This window comes from Mytilus trossulus, chromosome 2 (assembly GCF_036588685.1).
Source record: "Mytilus trossulus isolate FHL-02 chromosome 2, PNRI_Mtr1.1.1.hap1, whole genome shotgun sequence".
Classification (NCBI taxonomy): domain Eukaryota; kingdom Metazoa; phylum Mollusca; class Bivalvia; order Mytilida; family Mytilidae; genus Mytilus; species Mytilus trossulus.
This window is the reverse complement of record NC_086374.1, coordinates 89191121-89215732: the sequence shown is the minus strand read 5'-3', so window position 1 is coordinate 89215732 and position 24612 is coordinate 89191121. Positions and strand designations below refer to the sequence as shown.

General features: G+C 32.7%; 1 protein-coding gene across 1 annotated transcript; it reads right to left on the bottom strand.

Annotated features, from left to right (window-relative positions):
* Positions 1-19854: 19854 nt before the first annotated feature.
* Positions 19855-21163, bottom strand: LOC134705509 (baculoviral IAP repeat-containing protein 3-like). The gene is made up of 2 exons (XM_063564228.1): positions 20630-21163; positions 19855-20030 (listed from the first exon to the last, which is right to left on the bottom strand). Exons 1-2 carry the CDS (start codon positions 21138-21140, stop codon positions 19903-19905), a joined length of 639 nt encoding a protein of 212 aa, XP_063420298.1. The 5' UTR covers positions 21141-21163; the 3' UTR covers positions 19855-19902.
* Positions 21164-24612: the final 3449 nt, after the last annotated feature.

Here is a 24612-nt window from a genome sequence, read left to right as displayed (position 1 = left end):
GCCTTCTACAGAAGGACAAGCAAAGTATCATTCCTTGCATTCTACAGAAGGGCAAGCACGGTATCGGTCCTTGAATTTTACAGATGGACAAGCATTGAATCATTCCTTGCATTCCACAGCAGGGCAAGCATGGTATCGATCCTTGCATTCTACAGAAGGACAAGCATGATATCATTCCTGGCGTTATTCAGAAGGACAAGCATGATATCGTACCTTCCATTATACAGAAGGGCAAACATGGTATCGTTCCTTCCATTCAACAATTGTTAAGCATTGTATCATTCATTGCATTTTACAACAGTCACTCAATTTACCAGAAATGAATTTCTTGATGTGATTCTGTGTTTTCTAAATGGAAGTTTGTCCAGCTTCGAAAGCTAAGATGTCAATTCAGGAATGATAAGTATTTCTTATATAGGAAAACATGTACAGCATGTAAAAATTATATCCAAAGTACAAAGCATTAACAGTGTTACTACAAAATATCGTAAATGGACAAAAACTTAAAATTTTCACATTCCACTTATCAAATGAAAACATGTTGATACTAGTTACTAGAAGACCTCTCTAAGGTTTACAAGTATTCTGAAAATACAGAACAAAAGTACGGCAATGGTTTGTACAATATCTATAACACATTGTTATAACGATTTTCTATCTATTTTCTTGGCCAATTTGCATGTCATTTATTCATGGTGGGAGTTTTAGGATCTTTTGAAGATTATAAAAGGATTGTGATTTGTTGAAGAAACTTGTGGGAATTTACATTTTTATTTTCGTTATGTACTTTTATCTTCTATTTGAAGATTATAACTGCATATTCAGGAAGGCTGTTGTTCAGAAACGAAAAAAAACATAAAATTGTTGTAAAAAAAACATCAAATATTACTCAACTGTACTTTTAAGATTTCAAAAAAAAAATTGTTGAGATATATATATTTGTTTTAGATAAATAAAAATCTTTTTTCATTCAATGTTGTATTTTAAATATAAAATAACCAGAATAAGGTGCTTATGAATTACGACGCCAAATAACCAGATATTTTTACCTAATATTTTTGGCTATTGTTGTTATAGGGTTATTTTCTTATTGAATGCAATTTACCCTTCATTGATGATTAAATTGTTAAAGAATTTATATATGTAAGACAAAACTTTAGCATAGCAATCTCACATGCATTATCAGGACGAAACAATAAAAGAATAATCATGACTTCATTCCTTCTTATATGTATGTACATATTTTGAAATAAGCAATTACCACTACTTGCAGAACAGAACAATTTATCGTACAGATTCTCTTCAACCCTGAGGATAATTTGACAAATAAAAAAAAACAATACGTGTACGTACCAAAAAAACAAACTTTGTACAAACGGTTCACAAAAACTTATCTGAAGCTTAGATTCTCAGATCTCACATTTAAATCTATAAAAATCGATTAATACAGGAGATTTGTCGTCATTATCATGCCTCACACGCGACACCTTTCTTAAAACTGAATTGTTCGCACCATGATAAGAAACGTATATTACTAAGTTAAGAGCTTTACAACAAAAGTGAACATAAAAGCTTCTCAGTTCTGAAAATTCCAATTTCATGTAGCAACATATAAGCAGCGCCTGCATACGGAATATATATCTCCCAGTCGATACGATAGCCACGAGTTTGTTTTTCATATCATGCTCACTTTGATTGTGATTCTATTCTTAAAGAAAGTTACAAAACCAAAAGTTTAAAGAAATAAAACGAAGCCATGATATCGTACCGGAGAATTCAAAAATAGAATTTGTCTATTTGTACCAGTCGCACATTTGATTGATTTAACAATAAGTTTCTATATTAAAGAAAAAAACTGTCTTAAGGTCAAGTACAAATACACATTTAGGAGTCAGAATATATTCTTATGTTAACAAACCAGGCTTATATATCTAGATTACGTTATTATACGGTTATATACCTATTTGTTGATTTTTCTGTCTTTTTTGGTCTGAGCTGCGGTATAGGGTATACGTATTACAAATGATTATTATGATTTAATATCTGACAAATACTAACCATCAATATAAAAATATGAAAGAAACGCTTTAGATCTTATACACAAGATGTGTGATTTGTGTACAAAAGTACTCATCAGTAACGCTCGAATCGTAAAAATTAAAAGGTTAAATCGAGGACAAAGTCGAAAAGTGTAGAGAATCAACAATTCCGCAAAGTTTTGCAAAATACAGATGAGGTTGTTTATTCCTTTTTGTAAAAAAAGTTCGAACTTCTAACAAGTTAACATTTTGGGAATAAACAAATATACTTTAGTTGATATCAGTGATAATTCATGTCAATACAGGCTGAGGCTGAGTAGGTGTCCCAGTGGCGTAGCCAGGGTTAAAAAGATGTGGACGTTTCGCAGAGCATGTACTCCCCCAGTATCCGACACTAGTTAGATTTTTGTTTCAAAATACCCACTAATTCATAAATTTATATTTTGAACCAAAGTTTATTGTTTCCTCGAAGCTACCATCATTCAATTCATAAATATTTGATGTAAAGTTTCCCACCCAATCCTATATTTAAAAACGGACCCCATTACAGCGACACTTCTGTATAATTTAGACACTTCGGAATATAGGAAATGAAGTGACTTCTCTTTCCAGGAATTTGAGTCTACAACCTTGGGTTTTTTTATTACTGAGCTAAACGCTTTGCAGGAGACATAAAATACAGGGCGCCCGATCGTCTAGTCTTGTTAGCACTCTCATGTGTACAATTCTTGTTAGATTAGGAGAAACTCATATCATAAGCAATGGCTTTGACAATTTGGAAAAATAAGTCGTAATCACATATTATTAACCAGTTATGACCCTTCGAAATATAAATTGTAATGGAAATCACATTTCATTTGCTGTGAAGCTTTTATTTCTCTTACGATATTGAAAAAAAAAAGGAAAAAGAAAAAAGAGTTTTTTTAGTTATGCCTTGTTCCTTGCCCTTTGATAGATAAAATATGACATATGATATGCATGGCAGGGAACATTGGATCTTTGTTCTTTACTGATTGAAAATAAAATTAGCATTTGAACCTATGTAGAAACTGGAATTCATAAGCCTCGGACTTATCACGATCTATTACAAATTGATTTTATTTTTATCACGTCGTTTATGTAGACGAAACGCGCGTCTGGCGTACTAAATTATAATCCTGGTACCTTTGCTTACTATTCACACCACTGAGTCGATGCCTCTGCTGGTGGAAATTTCGTCCCCGAAGGTATCACCAGCCCAGAAGTCAGCACTTCGGTGTTGACATGAATATCAATTATGTAGTCATTTTGATAAATTCCCTGTTTACAAAATTTTGAATTTTTCGAAAAACTAAGGATTTTCATATCCCAGGCATAGATTACCTTAGCCGTATTTGGCACAACTTATTTGGAATTTTGGATCCCCAATGCTCTTCAACTTTGTATTTGTTTGGGTTATAACTATTTTGATATGAGCGTCACTGATGAGTCTTGTGTAGACGAAACGCGCGTCTGGCGTACTAAATTATAATCCTGGTACCTTTGATAACTATTTACACCACTGGTTCGATGCCTCTGCTGGTGGACGTTTCATCCCCGAAGGTATCACCAGCCCAGTAGTCAGCACTTCGGTGTTGACATGAATATCAATTATGTGGTCATTTTTATAAATTTCCTGTTTACAAAACTTTGAATTTTCGAAAAACTAAGGATTTTCTTATCCCAGGCATAGATTACCTTAGCCGTATTTGGCACAACTTATTTGGAATTTTGGATCCTCAATGCTCTTCAACTTTGTATTTGTTTGGGTTATAACTATTTTGATATGAACGTCACTGATGAGTCTTATGTAGACGAAACGCGCGTCTGGCGTACTAAATTATAATCCTGGTACCTTTGATAACTAATTACCATGTCGCAAAAACGATATCATGATATGGTGTTTTATTTGTTAATTGCTATAGTCAATTGAGAAGCCATCACTCTACTACTAGGTTCATGATTTTAGATGAAACATGTCCACGGGTCTGCGTATCAGTCCTTTCCGCTTGCCTTAGCCGATGACGATACTGCTTGTTACATTTGGATACTAGTACTTCCGTGTTAAACTAATGCTATTTTTATTGTATTTTTGTCAAAATGATGTGGATGCTTGAGCATCCGAGCATACATGCAAGCTACGCCAGAATTGCATGCTGGTTTAATATGTCAGGTGCAAATGATTGGAAAAATTACTAAAATATCCTATTATTCGTTTGCTTTTTTTCGAAATTCAGTATTTGACATCAAGCACCATTGTATGAAATTTTGTCTGCCGGATCTGCCAGTAATATCAAACTAAAAAAAACACATTCAAGGAATTTTGTGAAACGACCTCATAGTCTGGTAAAAAGATTTTATATGCATACTATACAAGATGTTGAATAAATGGTTTTTTTTAAACAAACTAAAAAATAGAAACTGAGGAGTATTGAGATACCAAAATGCCCAGAGGTTAACAAAGTACAGCTAAAGTATTTTTTTCTCAGGTAACTTTTTTTATTAATTCGAATAGTGTTTTGTTTTTAAAACAGTTAAATTATAATCATGAACATATCAATTTATAATTCAGAAATGCAGCTGCTGATAACTTGGCTGGTGCTATTTTCATAAACATCATAACTTAGAATTGTATGTAGATTTATAAAGATCAGTTTTATAAACCTGGTACCTTTGATGGTTACTATTATAAAGTGCATTTATGAATCACTAATAACTCTTTTTAGACGAAACGCGCGTCAGGCGTAAAATGTTTTAATCCTGGTATCTATGGTGAGTTTATTATATACTGAAGAAAAACATAGATCTGATCGAAAACTTCTGTGTGTAATTGTACAACTTTCGATAAAACATTTTTTTTTTATAATTCAATATTGATCTCCCTTTTTGCCAAACACAAATTGCCTAGTAATAGTTTGCATGTAGCAAATTGAATGACTATCCTTCTCTCTCAATCCTAAATGATTTCTAACAACGGATATAAACTGTTGACTTTTAGTATAGAAATCTCTTACATATTATATCAGATAATAAGTAAAATTTAGAACGAAAATGGTGAATGTGTCAAAGATACAACAACCCGACCTAAGAACAAACAACAGTGGAAGGTCATCAATAGATCTTCAATGTAGTGAGAAATAAATTGATACTTTGACATGCATTATAATTAATATGTTCATACTTATATTGAGTAAATTTTTACATTTTTTAAACACTTAGGCTTTACTGCCTCAGGAATAGGTAACCTTTGCTATATTTTGCAAAATAGTTTGCAAAACTTTAAAAATTATTAGTTCTTAATATCGTACTTTATTTGGTTTTTTTTTTAACTTTGTTTGATTTGAGCGTAACTGAATTCTTTTGTAGACGACACGCGAATCTGGCGCAAATACACAATTTTTCAATCCTGGTATCTATGATGATTATTATGAAAAAATGTGGTATGAGTGCCAAAGAAAAAAACTCTCCATCCAAGTCACAATTTGCTAAGTAAAAAACATTATAGGTCAAAGTATGGTCTTCATTTATAACGTGAAAAGGTATCGTATTATATAAATTATCCATTTTTATCATTTGCGCATCGCACTCTATCATTCACCGATGAAAAACATTGGTACCTCGTTTGGCCTTTTTAACGATTTTTTATTCGAGCGTCAATGACGAAACGCGCGTCTGGCGCAAATACAAAAATGTCAATACTGGTATTTATGGTGAGTTTATTTGGTTACTGTGTTTTAGCAACGGTATTCCTCTATAGCCTATATGTAATAAACTTAATTATAACCGAACGAAAAGGGTGAGTATCTTCTGCCTCATATGTTACTTCAGTTGTTACATTCAGTTAATGCGATTCCTCTGGTAAGCATTTTGTAGATAATAGGGATATTTATTCTTGCTCCTAAGTCTTATATTTCTGACCAAGGAGATATAAGTGATGGTGACTCTTGTTCCTTAATCCTGTATTTCTGACCAAGGATATACTAGACGTATTCATACTTTTTCAAATGTGTCCGCCATTAGCTAAAGAATCAAGGTAACATTATTCAAATCATTTGACGTTATGATTGAATAGCTGATTGTTGATTGACGCAAGTAGGTAAGTTGGAGATATATTAAGGGTCATTGAGAGCAATTTCTATTTCAACTAAATGTCTTAGAGTGAAAATACATCTATTATTTCATACTGTATTATTTAGCACTAAACATCTCTGCATGTTTGAAATGGTATGTGTTTGCGTATTTACTGCTAAATATAGTAAATACACTGAAATAAAGGCATTATTACCTTTACACAATCACCTTTACAATATAAATGTTGATAATCACTTAATAATGCAATCATTATGTTTTTGTTTATCTGCGACCCTTTCGTAATTCCATATTTCAAATGTTTTTTAAGGATCGAATATTTTCTTCCTCTTCTTCTTTTTTTTTGCACTTTCGGTTTTTAAATAATGTATTAATCATTGGTTTCTCATTAGTATTGTGCCATATGCAGAATAAGATAATTTGAATGGCTTTAACTATTTACAAAATAAATTAATTACTTATGAAATTGAAATTTTCCTCACAGAAAATTCGAAAACTTTGATGTAATATAGTACAAGCAACAAAAGTTATCGATGTTAAATCTCAAAAACCCGATAAAACATGTATGTAAAACATTATTTAAGGTAATTGCATGAGCTCACATGAAACGAGTCTTGGTGAAGTGACAGAGTATGTGTCTCCAGCCATGCATAAAACATCGCCTTGCAAACTCACAATCAGTCAAATAATTGCAATTTGGATAAGTTAACATGCCGAAATGTACTATACTATCATGTATTTATGTATTTTCTGTCATGTGAGTTCATGCATTTATTTGTATTGTATTCTTGTTATGTAATATTGTCATTTTACCGGTATTTTCGGTATTGTTATAAAACTGACCATAAAACCAGGTCCAACCAACCATTTTTCTTAAAGATATCCTGTACCATTTTAGGAATATGGTAGTTGTTATCAAATAGTTCGTTTCTATGTATGTTGCATTGGGTTTGTTTTTGTTGTATCTCAGGTTTCTGTTGTTCTTTTGTTTTCCCGGTTTTAATTTGTATTTCGGATTTGTTTGTTCTCAATTAATTTCCGACTTTTGAACAACGGTATACTAATGTTGCCTCTATTCATAAATGTTCACTAGATGGTTGACACACATACCCATCGTATTGGTCAACCGGTCAACCAATTCTTAAATTGGCCGTTAAATTAATGTAATTTTTTTTTCTTTTTAACTTGCTTTTTGAAAATCTGTGTACACTACGTGTTTTTTTCTGTCTATTCAAAATTACATTAAAAATCTGGTGCACACTTTGAAATATTAAACACGCTTCATAGACAGACAAAATATTACAGCCATTCCTTAAATACAATGTATCTGAATATGTGTTGCTTCCCTAATACATTTCATCTTAGTATGTGTCACTTCCCTAATACATTTTATCTGAATAATCAGTATACTTTTATTTTGAAGGTTTTTACAACATCCGAACATTTATACAAGTATTCAGAAATTCAAAATGTTATATGTTACATAACAAAAAAATGGAAAACAACACGTTTCATAATTAATTGCAAGCGAAGCGAAGCGCTTTTCTGGATTTACCTTCATCAGGAACGCTCAAAGCCAATCATTTGAAATCCGAAGATGTATAAATTCCGGAAATCGTTGAAGAGCTATTTTTTTTTAAATATATAAAAGATATAGCCAAACTCATCTAAAGCCAGTGCTGCTGTAGACAATTCTTATAGAAATTTGTAAAAACAATATACTGAGGGACTTAACGGTATTTTCTTAGGGTTCAAATACAATAAAGTTAAAAGATACGATAAAGTAAGTACTGTTCAGAATGTGCTGACTTATAATTTCCAATTAGATCATTCCTATTTTCCTCTTTTTAATTGTGAATACCATTCGCAAATTGTGTAAAATTGTCAAATACGACATGTTTTTAGGCCTATACAGTACTCACGGGATTAGGCAAAATTGTCAATTTCAGATAGTTCAAAAAATTACTGCCGCCATATTTTTTTTCATTTAACAATCGCATGCAGACAAGAAATATACATTATTCAATGTTAAGATTTGAATTAAAATCAACACATAGAATGTTATGTATTACTCAACATTTCAATGATGAGAGGGATTTGTCTGATTACCGGAGCTTCCAACAACTCTGTTATTTCTTTTAAAGCATTGACATTTTAGTCGATCTCGAACTTCTTTCATTCTGAAAATGTAAACAAAGGGATCAAACAAAGGATTCAACAACAAAAAAACATTGACTGCATCATTTATCCACGACTCTTTTGTGTAGGTATCTGGTCTACTCTGAAAATACAGCCCGTAAATGCATCTAGGTAGTATCGCACAAAGAGTAATGGCGACTATACAGCTTAATGTTATTACGTTCCTCTGCATCTTAAGTGCTGACTGTTTCTTCTGTTTTATCTGCAAATCAGTCAACCCATCAGATTCCGGTACTTTCTTACGCTGTTTCACAATTCTAACTATAATAGCAATGTAACACGATGTTATTACTGTCACCAATACCAGATTTGGTATTTCGTTGAAAAGTAAAAACTCTCTCTGAAATGTGTAAGTTGGGTCGCAGCCTTTCGGTTTATCTGAGTTGCCTTCAACATCAAATAGCTCGACAATACACCGTAACGAAACATAAACATGCGTTATGATAAAACCAATGCCGACCGAAAGATTGCTGGTCAGTTGTTTTAAAATCATATTTGATGTTGCAAAAGTTGCATTGAGTCTTTCGACACAAATGAAAAGAGTTTGAAGAAGTGAAAACTGAATCGTGCCTGATGTTAAATGGCTCAGGATTGTGCATTGGAAATGACTGATTTTACTGGCATTTATATCACCACCTATGCTGGCATGCCAAATTGATTCAACCATCATCGCAGCATCACTGATGCTTAAGAATAGTGCTAGGCTAAGAAAACGGTTGTCCGACCATTTCTTCGTCGTCATAACAATTCCAACCACATACATATGTACAATAAAAAGTATGGTACATAATACAATAGGTACAATAGCAAATATCCCACTTTCCATTGTTATAATACCTCAGTCGTACACAGTAGCAAACTTCAGAACGCTTAGGATGACTTTGTTACTATTTTCCGCTTTCTGTTGTTATAATACCTCAGTCGTACACAGTAGCAAACTTCCGAACGCTTAGGATGACTTTGTTACTATTTTCCGCTTTCTGTTGTTATAATACCTCAGTCGTACACAGTAGCAAACTTCCGAACGCTTAGGATGACTTTGTTACTATTTTCCGCTTTCTGTTGTTATAATACCTCAGTCGTACACAGTAGCAAACTTCCGAACACTTAGGCTGACTTTGTTACTATTTTCCGCTTTCTGTTGTTATAATACCTCAGTCGTACACAGTAGCAAACTTCCGAACGCTTAGGATGACTTTGTCACTATTTTCCGCTTTTTGTTGTTATAATACCTCAGGCGTACACAGTAGCAAACTTCCGAACGCTTAGGATGACTTTGTTACTATTTCCGTTTTCTGTTGTTATAATACCTCAGTCGTACACAGTAGCAAACTTCCGAACGCTTAGGATGACTTTGTTACTATTTTCCGCTTTCTGTTGTTATAATACCTCAGTCGTACACAGTAGCAAACTTCCGAACGCTTAGGATGACTTTGTTACTATTTTCCACTTTCTGTTGTTATAATACCTCAGTAGTTCACAATAAGAAATTTCCGAACGCTTAGGCTGACTTTGTTACTTTTTACCGTTTTCTGTTTTCGTATTTCATTGTCATATTCATGATAACATTACATTTCAGAACATGTAAGATAAAAACACTCACCAGAAGTAAGCCAATCAAATTGTAAAAAAAAAGATAGCTCAGTCGTAGATGTCACACCTTAATTAATCAAGCAAACTCTGTCACCACCAAAAAAAATACACACATACATTTCATGTGCATTTTCAAGTTTACTATCAGTTATTGTCGGATTAAACAAATGTCGGATTAAACAAATGTCGGATTAAACAAATGTCGGATAAACAAATGTCGGATTAAACTAATGCCTGCTTCAATGAATAATTCTATTGGTCGCACTATACACAACCAACACTTGTATCGTCGTCAACATTAAATATGTACCTGAGTTTGTCCACTGCTATATTTTAGAATATAGCATTGAGATTGTACTAATGATGTGGTGTTGATACCAAGCAGATTTAATGATTCACAATGTATTTTCTCACTTCATCATAACAAAGAGATAAATTCCCTCAATGATTATCACTTCTCACCTTAAAGAATACAACAATGGTATACGAAGTACGACGGCACTGTCAATTATATGGCTTCTGAGGATGACAAACAAGTGCATAATATATATAACCTTTTGGTCTAGATGTTAAACAGTGTCGTCTTTCTTTAATTTGTTTTTGTGAATAAACTCATCATAGAAACCAGGACTATATTTTGTATATACGCCAGACGCGCGTTTCGTCTACAAAACATATCAGTGACGCTTGAATAAAAAAAAATGCCAACTAAATTAAGAAGTTGAAGAGCATTGAGGACCAAAATTCCTAAATGTTTTGCCAAATTCAGCTATGGTTATCTTAGCCTGAGGTAGAAAACCCTTAGTATTTAAAAAAAACAGTATTTTGTTAACAGTTAATCTATAAATATAACAATATCCATGATAATTCATGTCAGCTAAAAAGTTCCGACTACTGGGCTGGAGATACTCTCGGGGAAATAAATCTCAACCTGGTCCAGCAGTGGCATCGACCCAGAAGTTGTAAATAAACTCATCATAGATACCAGGACTAAATTTAGTTTATACGCCAGACGGGCGTTTTGTCTACAAAAGACTCCTCAGTGACGCTCGCATCCCAAAAAATAAAAAATGCCAAATAAAGTAAGAAGTTGAAAAGCATTGAGAACCAAAATTTCTAAAATTTTGACCAAATACAGCTAAGGTTATCTATGCCTGAGGTAGAAAAGCCTTAAGATTTAAATTATTCAACATTTTGTTAACAGTTAATCTATGAATATAACCATGTCAGTGATAATTCATGTCAGCACAAAAAGTGCCGACTCCTGGGCTGGAGATACCCTCGGGGAAATAAATCTCCTAAAGCAGTGGCATCGACCCAGTGGTTGTAAATAAACTCATCATAGATACAAGGACTAAATTTTGAATATACGACAGATTCGCGTCTCGTCTACAAAATACTCATCAGTGACGCTCGAATTGATCCTAAAAGTTTTGCATAAATTACAGCATTGAGCCTCCTGTTAAAATTAAAGTATCAATATCCAGGAAAGGACAGTGTTAATTGGACAGCGATATTTTACTATAGTCTTTAGTGAGTATTAGCGTTATTCAATTTCAGAACAGCAGGATAAATATTTTTAATGTATATGCTGAAGTTGAGAATATATCATCCAAATATCTGAAAGTGTTATTCATGGTCAATTCATTCAAATTTCTAAAGCTTGCCGATTAATGGAATCTCCATAGAGAACAAAAATGTTATCTAATAAAACCTCAAGTTCAGTTATTGTAACAACGCAGGTCCAATGACATAGTCCTTTTGTGTGTTGTTACTGGAAAATTACCTAAAAGAGTTTGAACATATACATTCGCAATATGACTTTTAAACGCCGTTGTATTTAGGTGTGTGATTTCTTTTTCTTTATGAGACAAAGTAATATATTGGGAAGAACTATTAAAATTTTCAACAGATTCGAAATCACCAATATGAGCCTCCAATTTATGAAGTCCTTCCAACGAAATGTTGACACATACAATATAAATAATTCCACTATTTCAAAGCCCTTATTTGAGCAATGTATTTTAGGTACTTGATTTTACCAAGTGTACTAGTAAGTAGAATATACAGACAGTTTAGCAGTGGAATAGTATCTATGATGAGTTTATTTGCAGACGAAAACCATCTGTATTTGAAAGGTGGTTTGTGCAACTTTGGAAGCCAGTACATAGTTTTATGTTATATAATAAATGATATACCATTTTACTTGAATTTTACATTTGTTAGAGGTATATAAAGTACCGGTACCTTATCCCGACCTCGTAACATTGGTATATAGCATATCAGTGATAAGGTTAGTACGTGCTTGCGACAATATACATAATATTTAAGCTAATGACATATGTGCAACTGAATAAAAATAAGATAACATGATATATTATAAATTCTAGTTCAAGAAAATAATTTAATGTGTGCTACCACAAGATTATGGAATTCTCATATTTGCCTTCTTTATTTGTCATTATTTCATGATGTTGAAAAAAGTCCTTTTTAAAAATTTGAAACAAATGTTTTTTGCTCGGATATATAGTATCCTTTATATACAGTGAAACGTTTAATTGTTAATAAATCATTAATACTGTAATAATTTGTACCGTTTATTTTGTATCCGTACAAAAGTGATCCAAGTACATATGTATATGATGTCTCATTTTAATTTATCAAGTAAAAAGTTTAATTTGATCCCAAAATGATTTCAGAAATAAGCATGTCAAAAATGTATTGTCTTAAATATTGTTACATATATAGTACAGCAGTTGTTGTCTTTTGCTTGTGTTGTTTTCTTAAATAAACATTGTGCCACTTTCCAAAATATTTTTCGATGTGGAGCAGGATCTGCTTACCATTACGGCGCGCCTGAGATCATCCCCAGTTTTTATTGGGGTTCGTGTTGCTTAGTATTTAGTTTTCTATGTTTTTTCTTGTGTACCATTTTTTTTCTCTTTTCTTTTTATCTTTAAGCCATGGCGTTGTCTTTTATCAGTGTATTTTCAACTTATGAGTTTTTGACTGTCATTGTGGTATCTTTCGTCCCTCTTTAAGGAGGAAAATTTAAATACCTTTGCGGGGGAATGTTTTTAATTGATACCATTTTTCTTTTTCTATCTTTAAATTAAAATTCAGAATCAATAGAAACTTTTATTTTGACTGACTCATCTTTAGTTAGCTCCCAAAACCACTGTTTTTGGTTTTGCTTTCATCAAATTAAAATATTTCGAAAAAGAATAAGAATGGCAGGGTAGTTTATCTAAAATCATATTTTGATTAAATTTTACTGCTTGTCCAGTTTTTGAAAATTGAGTTATTTGCCGTTAAATTTGATATTTTTATTGCTCTATATAAGTTGCTGGCTAATCTGTTTATATGACAGTTGATCTGATTCTTTTTTAGATTTTGAATTTATCCATGAAATGATTATTCTTAAGTAAATTTGTGGAATTTCTTTATTTCTTTAAGTTTATTAATCAAATTAAAATTGTTGAAGTTCATTTTAAATCTAAGGATGCTTGTCCAAATTTATCAAAATTATTTAATGATAAAAAGTCACGAATCTGCGACTAAAATATCAATTAGTACATGTCTTATAACCGATAATTAAGATTCAAAATTCAAAGTTTAATTTAGAGTCGATATTCAATAAACTACATAAACCCAAGCTCCAGTGAGTTTTTCAAGTCGACTGAATATCAAAATATATAAACACATACAACACCATTTTAAACATATAGTGCATAGTAAGATACCAGAGATAATATACAAGTTAAAAACATAGTATGCACTTAAAAACATAGCACAAGTTCATAATAAGATTGCACAAATCAAATAGTCACACACAAATAGAAAAAATAATCTTAGTATGATAAGAAACCCTTATGAGCTTAAATCCTCCTACCGAAATCGGTTTACTTTGGCCTCAATGTTGTTTTAGTAGGTATTTTTGAAAATAAGGCAAAATAATCTTTTTGTATCTTCCAAAAGAATAATTTGTTAATTGTCAATACACAAAGAGTTGTGTAGGCAAAACGTTAGAATATATCGGAAAAACTTGTATAGGAAATTAGGGGATTGAATTATTACACTAATATAGAAGTTAGCTTAATTGATCAGACGGAACAAGACTGAGATTATTTCCGGGATAAAGCTTTCAGGCGGGAAAACTGACAGATTGCAAAGCGTGCCTGTCATACGCGGGATCAACCATATATATAAGTCAGGTATTGTCATATGTATCGATTGTCAAATCATTCACATATATCACGCATAACAATCATTGTAATAATGAAAAACAATGAGGATGTATCAATTGAAAAGAGTATCGCCCTTTCAAAAACACTGTCGAGACTGATAAAACTCGTGTGGATGACGTTCTTGGCGATGACGCGTCTTTAATGATTTCACGAGAAAATGTTTGGGCAAATTAATAGTAATGTTCTTTAAAAAAATATATATAATATCAATATAACGTTGTATTTTTCCTCTTAATTTAGAAAGCGGTGAGAAACCACAGGTTGTAGCAGTTTTGCGTAACAAAGATTTGAGATGTATCTATGGGAGTATATTCCTGTCGTATCAAATGCATTTATTTTCTACTGGTTTATAAAACTCATAAATCGGAAATAAACTGACAACACCATGGCTAAACACGAAAATGACAAACAGACAAACAAATGTACACATGACACAAACGTCACTCTTAACATGCCAATTATCCTTTAATATAACAGCTACGCAAAAGAGATAAAACCGTCAAATAAGTATGGATGTGAAGTTAGCAGCCGCTTCCTTATTCGATATTCAATATCCATCCGGCTGCTAGCAGTCGGTTGGATATTCAAATTTTTTTGAAAATCATAAAAAACTTTAATATTTGACAACATAAAAAGCATGATTTTGATAGTTCAAAGGAGCGAGAAGATACGTAGGAAATCGTATTATGACCCCATCCATATAAACCCTTATCAATAGATATGCTTATGTAAGTTTGTCTTTATGTTATATTAGGGTTATTTTCTATCTTATATTTCTTATAACAAAAACAAAACCCGATGATTCTGAAACATTTAGAAATATAAATAGAAATAAATATGGAAAACCCATAAAACAGAAATATATAGTGTAAACCTACCTAAGACCGCTTAAATGACGATTAGACCCCCTGTTCTTTCAATGTACACAAAACTGGACAAATTTATAGACTCTGTATATATATAGATTGTATCAAAAAGATTTCCGAGAATAGTGTCATCTTCGATATATATGGAGGGCTTAGATTGTCATTTTTCAGCTAAAACTTGTCGAAATTTTAGGAGAAAGGACACAGGGCAATGGTGATAGCCCCCTGATTGCTTAATCTGCCTTATATTAAGCAGATAGTTAATTAATAGGAAAATACAAACGATTCTTAAGGGAATTTGGGTACACTTCCGGTCTTCTATGTTTATGGAGGCCCCAAAGTGCTAGTTGGATATTCAAAATATATAGCGAAAACCTACCTAAGACCGCTTAAATGACGGTCAGACAGACACCCCTGTTCTTTCAATGTACATAAAACTAGACGAATTCATAGACTCTGTATATACAAAGATTGCGTCCAAAGTATTTCCGAGAATAATGTCATCTTCGATATCTACGGAGGGCTTAGATTATCACTTTTCAGCTAAAAATTGACAATCTAAGCCCTCCGTAAAGTGACAATATAAGCCCTCCATGGATATCAAATATGACATTCTGAGAAATCCTTCTAATACAATCTTTATATTTAAAGAGTTTATGATTTAATCAAATTCTATGGACACTAAAAGACCAGGGGTCTCTCAGCCTCAATCAAGCGGTCTCAGGTAGGTTTTCACTGTATATTTTGAATATCCAACTGGCACTTTTGGCGCTCCGTAAACATGAAAAGCAGGAAGTATACCCGAATTCCTTTAATTCATGTTTGTATCTACCTATTGACTAAATGTCTGATTAATATTAGGCAGATTGAGAGATCAGGGGGCTATCACAATTCCCTGTGCCCTTTGTCCTAAAATTTTGATAATTGTTAGCTGAAAAGTGACAATATAAGCTCTCCATAGATATCGAATATGACATTATTCTGGGAAAGTCCTCTAATACAATCTTTATATATACAGAGTCTATGATTTAGTCTCATTTTATGGACATTGAAAGACCAGGGGGGTCTCACCCTCATTTAATTAAGCTGTCGCGGGTAGGTTTTCACTATTTGATCTGAGCTGTAATTTATTTGTCATTTTAGTAAATTTAGTACATCTTTACAATTTATTTGTGCAACTGTCTTTTTGGTTGATGTTTTACTGATGTTGTTTCTTTTTTCAGATTTGATTTTAGTAGGTGGTTTTACAGGAGTTTCTTATACAGTAAGATATACATGATTTTCATCTAGGTCTTTGTTGTCCATGGGTGCATTGCTGTCATTCTCAGGTTGCTGTCTACTTTTATCACCATACTGAACACGTGGTTGGCAGTCTACCATTTTGTGTCCGCTTTCTTTACATATTTTGCAAACCCATTCATTGGGACATTGAAAAAGCATATGGCCTGGCCTCAGGCATTTGTGACATGTTCTCTCTGTCATTGGTTTAGTGTTGGTGTTTTGGAATTCTGGTTGCCCAGCATGAAAAGTTCTCCCATAACATTTTCCAATCGGAAGGTTTCTTGGAATCGTTTTCTCTAGTGGCTTCTCCTGTTCACAAGCTGTGTGCTTATCATCTATTCTAAGGTACTCTTTGAATAAACCTTGAATTTCACAGCCTGGAAGGGTAAGGGCTTGGTGTATTTGCCCATCATCCGGAGAAAGGTGGAATGTTTTTCCCCTTTATGCGTATTGTGTATTTTTGCAGCGTATGCAGGTTGTGAGGGTTTTGTGAGTGAAAGGGTACTTGCCTTTCACGTAATTTTAACCCCTGTACTAGCAAAGACAGTCTGTCACGCTCATTGGCCATATGTATTCGCCACATCTCTCTGATTCTCTGTATATCCTTTTTACACTGTTTAGGGACTTTGGCTCTAATTGATTTGTTAACCATAATGATTGCGCCAGAGGAGGTTTAACCGAGTCATGCATATATTGATCTTTTATAAAAAAAATAATTAAAAAATGGCTTTACATGATCACTAGGGTCACTTGATTCCTTTTGTTTACTGTAAAGAGTGCTTCTTTCAATGTTAGATTGCTCAGATTGCTCTGACTTAAATAAGTATCTGAAGTTACTTCGGCATAGGTCGCCATTTTTTCATTGTTTACATCTTGATGAAAGGTCGCTTCCATATTAATTGTATATGGTTCTGTACCTTGTAAACCTTCTATACGCCTCAAAAGGCGATCTTATGTCATTTTCTTACACAACGCTTCCACATCTGCGTTTATTTTCAGCTTTAACTACAAAATTTGTCACTTTTTATACGAAGTATTGTGCGCTAAGTCTTGACATATCAAGGGAGACTACTCAGATTCTTCCACGTCATTTGAAACTTTTAATATATGTCATGAAAGTGAAGCCGATCACCTGAAAGTTCAATGCTATTTTCAGTTTGAAAATAAAGAAAATAAAGGACAGAACATTTTTTGGCAACTAGTTTATCATTATTTCAACTAGCTTTAATATGCAATCACAATCTAATTATCTCTGATTTCGTTATACTACATATTAGCATGTAGTACAACCACATCAGAGATCAATATTTTCATTAGATTGATGCAATCAAAACTGTTTTCTTTTTTGTAGCATTAGTCAATTTATACTGCTTTTCGTGTTCGAACTTACGTGTTTATCTTTCTGTTTGTTAATTATTCTTTATTTGTAAAACTGAAACCAATTCGATACAATAGCATTGGAAAAGTTTTGTTCTAACGAGTGTTTCACATAGTTTTATTTCACTAAGTTCATGATGGGATGTCTTCGGACAAGTGACAGTCTTGTTTAAACTTCTGAATGTGTTTGTTCCAATCAAGAATTGGATTATATTTAATCTTAACATTTTGATCTGATAAAAGTATGTGAAAGTTTAGTTTTCTAATATAAGTGAGTAGGTACTTTTTTATGCGCTCTAAATATAATACGTATGGATGGACCTTTTTGTCTTATTGAAGTTTGAATATAAATGAGAACAACACGTTTAATAATTTAATGCGTCCGAAGCGCTTTTCTGGATTTACCTTCATCAGGAACACTTAAAGCCAAACATTTGAAATCCGAAGATGTATAAGTACCGAAACCATTAAAGAGTTATATAACAAAAAACATTGATAGCCAAATTCATCTAAAGTCAACTTTGCCTTAGGGAGTTGAAACCTTGGCCAGTATGCATAAAGCTACTTAAGTTAAGATTTTCCTTAGTTAACACTTAAGTTAAAGAAACTCCGCCCTGTTTATCTAAGTGGTATGCATAAAAAAATGTTAAACTAAGTATGTCCTAAGTAAAATCTTAGTAGTTTTAAATCACGCACACAAAACTCAAGTGGTATGCATAAAACACCTTATACTTATTTGAAAACGCCTAAGATAAAACTTAAATCTAAGGTATCTTAAATTTTTAAAATAGTTGAAAATCAGTCGAAAGTTTGCGTTTTTGGTAGAACATTAATATGTTACATGTTCCTAAAATTTTATTGATTAATATATATATCAGTAATAAAATACTAATTATTCGTTTATCTATTGTTAAATAATAAGTAAATATTAAAGATCATCGTTATTTTCTTCAAATCACGTATACTCAACAAATCAATAAGCTGAACGATGAGTGAATGTTTTATTGAAAAAAGTGTTTTGTAAAATTATTTGTTAGCATATGCTTGGAATACTACACTCAGTCTTGTGCTAGGCCACTGAAACCTTAATCATGTTTTGTAAGAGTTTAAAACATATTGATGTCTCCAAAAATTATTACACCCATGATTGCCATGAAAGATAATTGAAGATTAAGTAGAGGAAAGTTTTGGATGAACGAAATATTTTTTAATCCATCCATCAAAACATCAACCATAAAAAGCGTTGTCTTATATGTACCAATTGTTCATTATTATACTATGTTAAGTTCTATTAAACTATTGTACATACCTATACCAATTTAACCCTAGCTCTTTAAAATCTAAGTTTGAGTCATACTTAAGTTAAGATGTTCTATGCATACGGCCCCTTTAGCCATGTCAATTGATAGTTTATAGTGTGTCTTTCTATGTTGTGATTTTACACTATTGTTCCAGGTAGTGTGAAGGTTGACTATTGCAATGAACCCCGCTGCATTTACTTGTTTGCGCCTGTCCTGAGTACCATGATGAATATATCAAATAATCCAAGACTATGATTTGTAGGCCAATTTGTTAACATGGTTAATTCTGTAGATGTGTGTATGCTGTTACATTACGAGCCAAATACAATGGATAGTTGCTAATGATAAAGACCTATAAATGCCATATTCATTTCATTTCTTTTCTGATTTCAACCAACACATCATATCAGAGAAGAGTAGATTAAACCCACCCAGAGTTGTATGTAACATCATTTGGGTCATAAGAAAACTACTGTCAAGGACAATACTATTACTTATAATCTAGGCAAATGCATTGGTGTTGATGACGTTCTTGTATTTTGTATTTTTTTTTATATATCTTTGCATTAACACAGTTTAAAAAACAGAAACTGTAAATCATTTAGCGGAACATGGGTTCACTGCCGGGTTTTTTTTTTTTTCTAGTGTGGTGTATTGCTAGGTGTTTGTCCTTTCACCGTTTTTATTTTAGTCATAGATTGTGTTTGTTTTATTCAACTTTATTTTCGATTCACTCTTCTTTTCTTTAAGCATGTACTGCATAATATAATTTTAAGTGCAAGACCTTAAATTATGTACAAAACTGAAGTAGCCCACACCATTTAGAAGAAAGTCATAAAATTAATCTCTGTACAGCATAGATTCATGTTTGATCTTGTGCTGATTTATTGAATTACAATTCTTTGTTGACAAGTGGACATTTAGGAAACCATTTTTTGTGTTCATCCTCTGGAATGTCGTCATCCTCCCAGCCTGATAATATACCACCACACATATGACATTGACATGTATCTCCAGTACCTGAAAGACAAAAAAAGAATAGATTTTAAAATAATTTCGATTTTATGATGTGAGCAATCTTGAGTCGTAATGATGAAATGATCTAAGAAGACTCTTTGAGTCATAATTATTAATGGTGTCAGCTCGTGCTGCGTACTTTATTTACTATAATTAACAAGTTCATTCTAAAAAATAAAATCATAAAATGTCAAACTCTGAGAAAAATTCAAAACGGAAAGTCACTTATCGAATGACATAATCAAAAGCTCAAAAACATGAAACGAATGGATAACAACTGTCATATTAGGCATTTTCTTATGTAGAAAATGGTGGATTGAACCTAGTTTAATCTATATCTAGCTTAAATTTATATATACATATAATATATGATCGTTCCTGGCGAAGATAAATCCAGAATACTGTTCGGACGCATGAAACGAATTAAGTGATTTATTTATGTTTATATAATATGTTATGAACTCCTTTTTTGTATATCAACTTGAAATGTAGATATGCTAAAAATTTTGTAAAAATGCTTTATTCAAAATAAATGTATTATATATTACTCAGTAATTTTATGCCATGTCAACTTAAATGTCAAAGGTTTTTTTTATACATACCTTTGTAATACAGGCCTGTAGATGCTAAATCTCCTGGTGACTGCTTCAAGTTCTTTGGCCAGGACTGAAACGTAGATATCCGTGTATTTAGCATTGATAATTGTTTATTATGCGGTTGAAGGTTTGCATTCATTGATTGCTGTTCGGTAGCATTTGAAACAGAATGTTCAGGAAAACTGTCCGCACAGGTTTTCGATTTGGTTGAAACTTTTTCACAGTACCTGAAATGTTTGGCGTGTTCAGTAGCGACATTGTCATGTTCTAACCACCCACTTAACACTCCTCCACAGAAAGCGCAATGTACTTTGTCCTTTGATCCCATATAGTAAAAACCATTATCACATAATTTAGTCGGACAAATGGGTGATGATTTTGGCCAGTTTACAAACGTCTGTCTTCTAAGTTCGTCACTTAGACGTAATTGATGGAGTCTTTCCAGTGGATGCTGGGGTACCTCGTCATAAGCTCTCTTGTGGTAGAAAGAAGGTGGGAGCTGTGTCAGAGTTACCATGATTTCAAACTGATAGAACAAGTCTGTGAATAGAAAATAATTTATGGTTTAAAGTCAACGTACTGTATTATTATTATACTTCACATTAAAATGCAAGATTTTGATTGGCTAATACGAGGGATACAATTTACTCTATTCCATTGCTGAGCGGGAGACATTTTTTGGGATGTCACTCTCTAATGAAGACCCAAAAAAATCGACAATTGGGCAAAGGACAATAAATTGAATTAACATCAAATAATTAAAGACGATGTAATTAAAATTCCACGCTTTTGCTCAGAAATGCTTAAAACATAATATAAAAAAGACCTTGATGTCATAGCAAAATAGTAAAATTCAACAGTAAAAGACAATAATGATAGGATATTCAGTATAATAAATCAAATAACACATAGGTGAGAGGGGGGTATATCATATTGGTACCTCTCGAAAAGCATTGTCATACTTGGCTTGGGCTCGGCTGACAATGTTTTCTCAACCTGCCCTTTCATCCTCTCAGCTATGCGTTATTTATATATATACATACCTTTAACTCTAACGAGATAGATTTCTATATTAATTATTTTGGGTTAATACAGTGTATATACATGAATGATATGAAGAAAGAAATTCTGCATACTTACGTTTAGTCCAACCTGTAAAGTAATTATTTGTGTGAAGTTACAGGATTTTATATATCACTTTTTTTAATGGAAAATAAAGGTTATTTACCTGTGAATGAATCTATTTATGGGTTGAGTCGATAATTCTATTTTTAAACTGGAATCCACCTTTCCGCTACGCTCAACGTAGTAAAAAAGGGAATACATTAAGTATATCTGGGTTTGAGCGGCCAACCGCATCGATCGACGGTTTTATCCTTTCACTTTTAATTACGATAGTCCACATAGCGATCAATTACCGCGGTATCATGAGCGTAGACGTCTTTGTTTCTGTATTGCATACTTTTTCAGAAATTCTAAGTAAAAAAATAATATTATATCTCAAGGTAAGTGTCGCGTTAAATCGTTCAAAACTGAGTGCATTTGTAGTGAGAGCGAAAAGCCAAAAGTAGGAGTATTGACAATTACACCGTAAACTAGAAACTTGTTCTGAATGACAATTCTTTTAAATGTCAAGGAAGGTTGCTATTTTGACAAAATAATGGAATACAGGCATACACATATTAGTTTCCAACATATTTTCTTACATAATGATGTGTATAAGTTGAGACAAAACACATCTAGCTTTATATGAGTTGACCAATGATTTTAAAACACGCACACCTTTCTTTCTAATTTTCGTTGCACCCAACATTGCAAAAGAAAAGGGAATTTCCAACTTATATAAATAAACCACATATTGAAAAAACAAGGGAAAAGCCGCTGCCTAGTTATATATATCTCTTGTGACGTTGGTACCAATGTGGCAAATTAAAATCGTGGGTCAAATTTTAAAATTTGATATATGGGTTAGGGTAGTCAGTGATTGAAAGATTTACATAGTCAGTGGACGTGTGATGTATGTAGTCGGTGGTTGGGTTATAAATGTAGTCATTTATATATGGTTAGTCAGTGGTATAGTGGTATAGGTTGTCAGAGGATGTGCGATGTAATTAAGAAGTCGGTAGTTAGGTCATATTGATAATTAATGATATATAGATAGTGTTGATCGGTAATTTTTATGTAGGTAGTAGATAGATAGGTGATATATATGCAGTCAGTAATAAATAGATAGTCGGGCGTTGAGAGAGGTATGTAGTCAATGGACGGGTGATGTATGTAGTTACAGGTTAGGTGATGTAGGTATTCCCTGGTTGTGTGATATAGGCAGTCACTGGTTTTGTGATGTAGTCGGTGGTTGATGAATGGTGAATGTAGTTGGTGGTTATGTACTATAGGTAGTCACTGATTAGTTGATGTGTGATATAGCAGTGTGTAGGTAGTTGGTGTTTGGTTGTTACGTGACGTAGGTAGTCACTGGTTATGTGATATAGTCGGTGTTTAAGTGATGTAGGAAGTCGATGGTTAAGTGATGTAGTTAGTCAGATGTAAAGTGACGTAGATAGTTGGTGCTTGGGTGATATGGATATTCACTGGTCAGGTGATAAGTTCGACGGTTGGGTGATATAAGTAGTCACTGGGTTTAAAAAAAAGAAGGAGAAAATTAGGTAAAACAATAAAGAATAAAATTGATGGGGTACTGATGTATAAAGATGAGATAATTATCAGAAAAGAAAAAGCATACAAAAAATATACATTTTTATCCCCTCTCTGGTCCATACCCTCATATAGATTTGGAGCTATAAATAAGGGTCTTGATGAGGTTTTCATAAAATAAAATAAGTGGGCAACTATAACAGACAAATGGAAAGAATATGATTGAGTGCTAAGATATAAATGCAAAATTTATAAAGAATGGAAAAAATGGTCTGAAAAACAAAGTATACAAAATTGACTCTCACAGAGTGAACATCAATTACTTGAATCTAAGAGAAAAAATTGCTATGCGCCTTATTATTTTATGTACTTCTTATGGTCTTCAAATTGGCCAAAGAAAAATATGTAATCTAAGAAACTGAAATGAGGTGATTGAATAACACAATATAGAGCCGTGATGTAGTGGTAAGCGCATTGGACTATCAACGCAAAGGTCCCGTCGGGAGGGGATAATAGGTGGCTGACTCGTGTTAAGAGAGAGCAATATCTTTAACACGTAAAAGAGACCCTTGTAGATTTCGAAAAAGCGACCCTTGTAAATTTCGAAAAAGGGCAGGCTAATATTGCCGCCGCTACTGGCACCAGCAAAGTGAAAAGGGATTAATATAAGATGTAGTAACTTGTTTCCCAATCCACTATAAATAAATATAATTAAACTTATTAGCGGTTTTTTAACCTAGCAAACATATATTATTTTAAACTGGAATCTTATATATAATTTTAAACTGGAATCTTATCACAGGCACTTGTCTCAGAAAAAAATATTCTTATATTAAGGTATATAAGAATATTTTATTCTGAGACAAGTGCCTGTGAATCTTATATATAAACGTGACATTGCATATACGGTACTGATATTATATCTAAGTTTCAAGGAGGTAATTACAATAGCTTGCATTGAACACTTGTTTCATTAAGCAAATAACTTACTTTTGGCATGCATATTTGTTAAGCCATTTATACAATTGTGGTCTCTCTAATCTTTTGAACAATATGACGTCTTCGGTATTCCATTGTAACGGTTTTTGGATTGTAACAATTGATGAGAAATTCACCAAACAAAACCCTTGAAAATTTATTTACTCACAATTGAGTAAATACTCTAAGATTTATATCTGATGATTTGAACCATTCACTGTGAGTTTTCACTGTATTTATTATTGAAAATGAGGAAACCCTGGTATTTTAACATGTTTAATATTCTATAAATAGTACATGACCTCTTTTTGCTAAATTATTTTTCTTGTATTCTATTGCAAGATATATATATAGTA

Coding starts and splice junctions, on each gene's coding strand:
- LOC134705509 (XM_063564228.1), bottom strand. CDS start 21,140: ATGGTAACTCTGACACAGCTCCCACCTTCTTTCTACCACAAGAGAGCT. Junction 20,031..20,629: donor TACAGGCCTGTATTACAAAG/GTATGTATAAAA, acceptor TTTGTCTTTCAG/GTACTGGAGATACATGTCAA.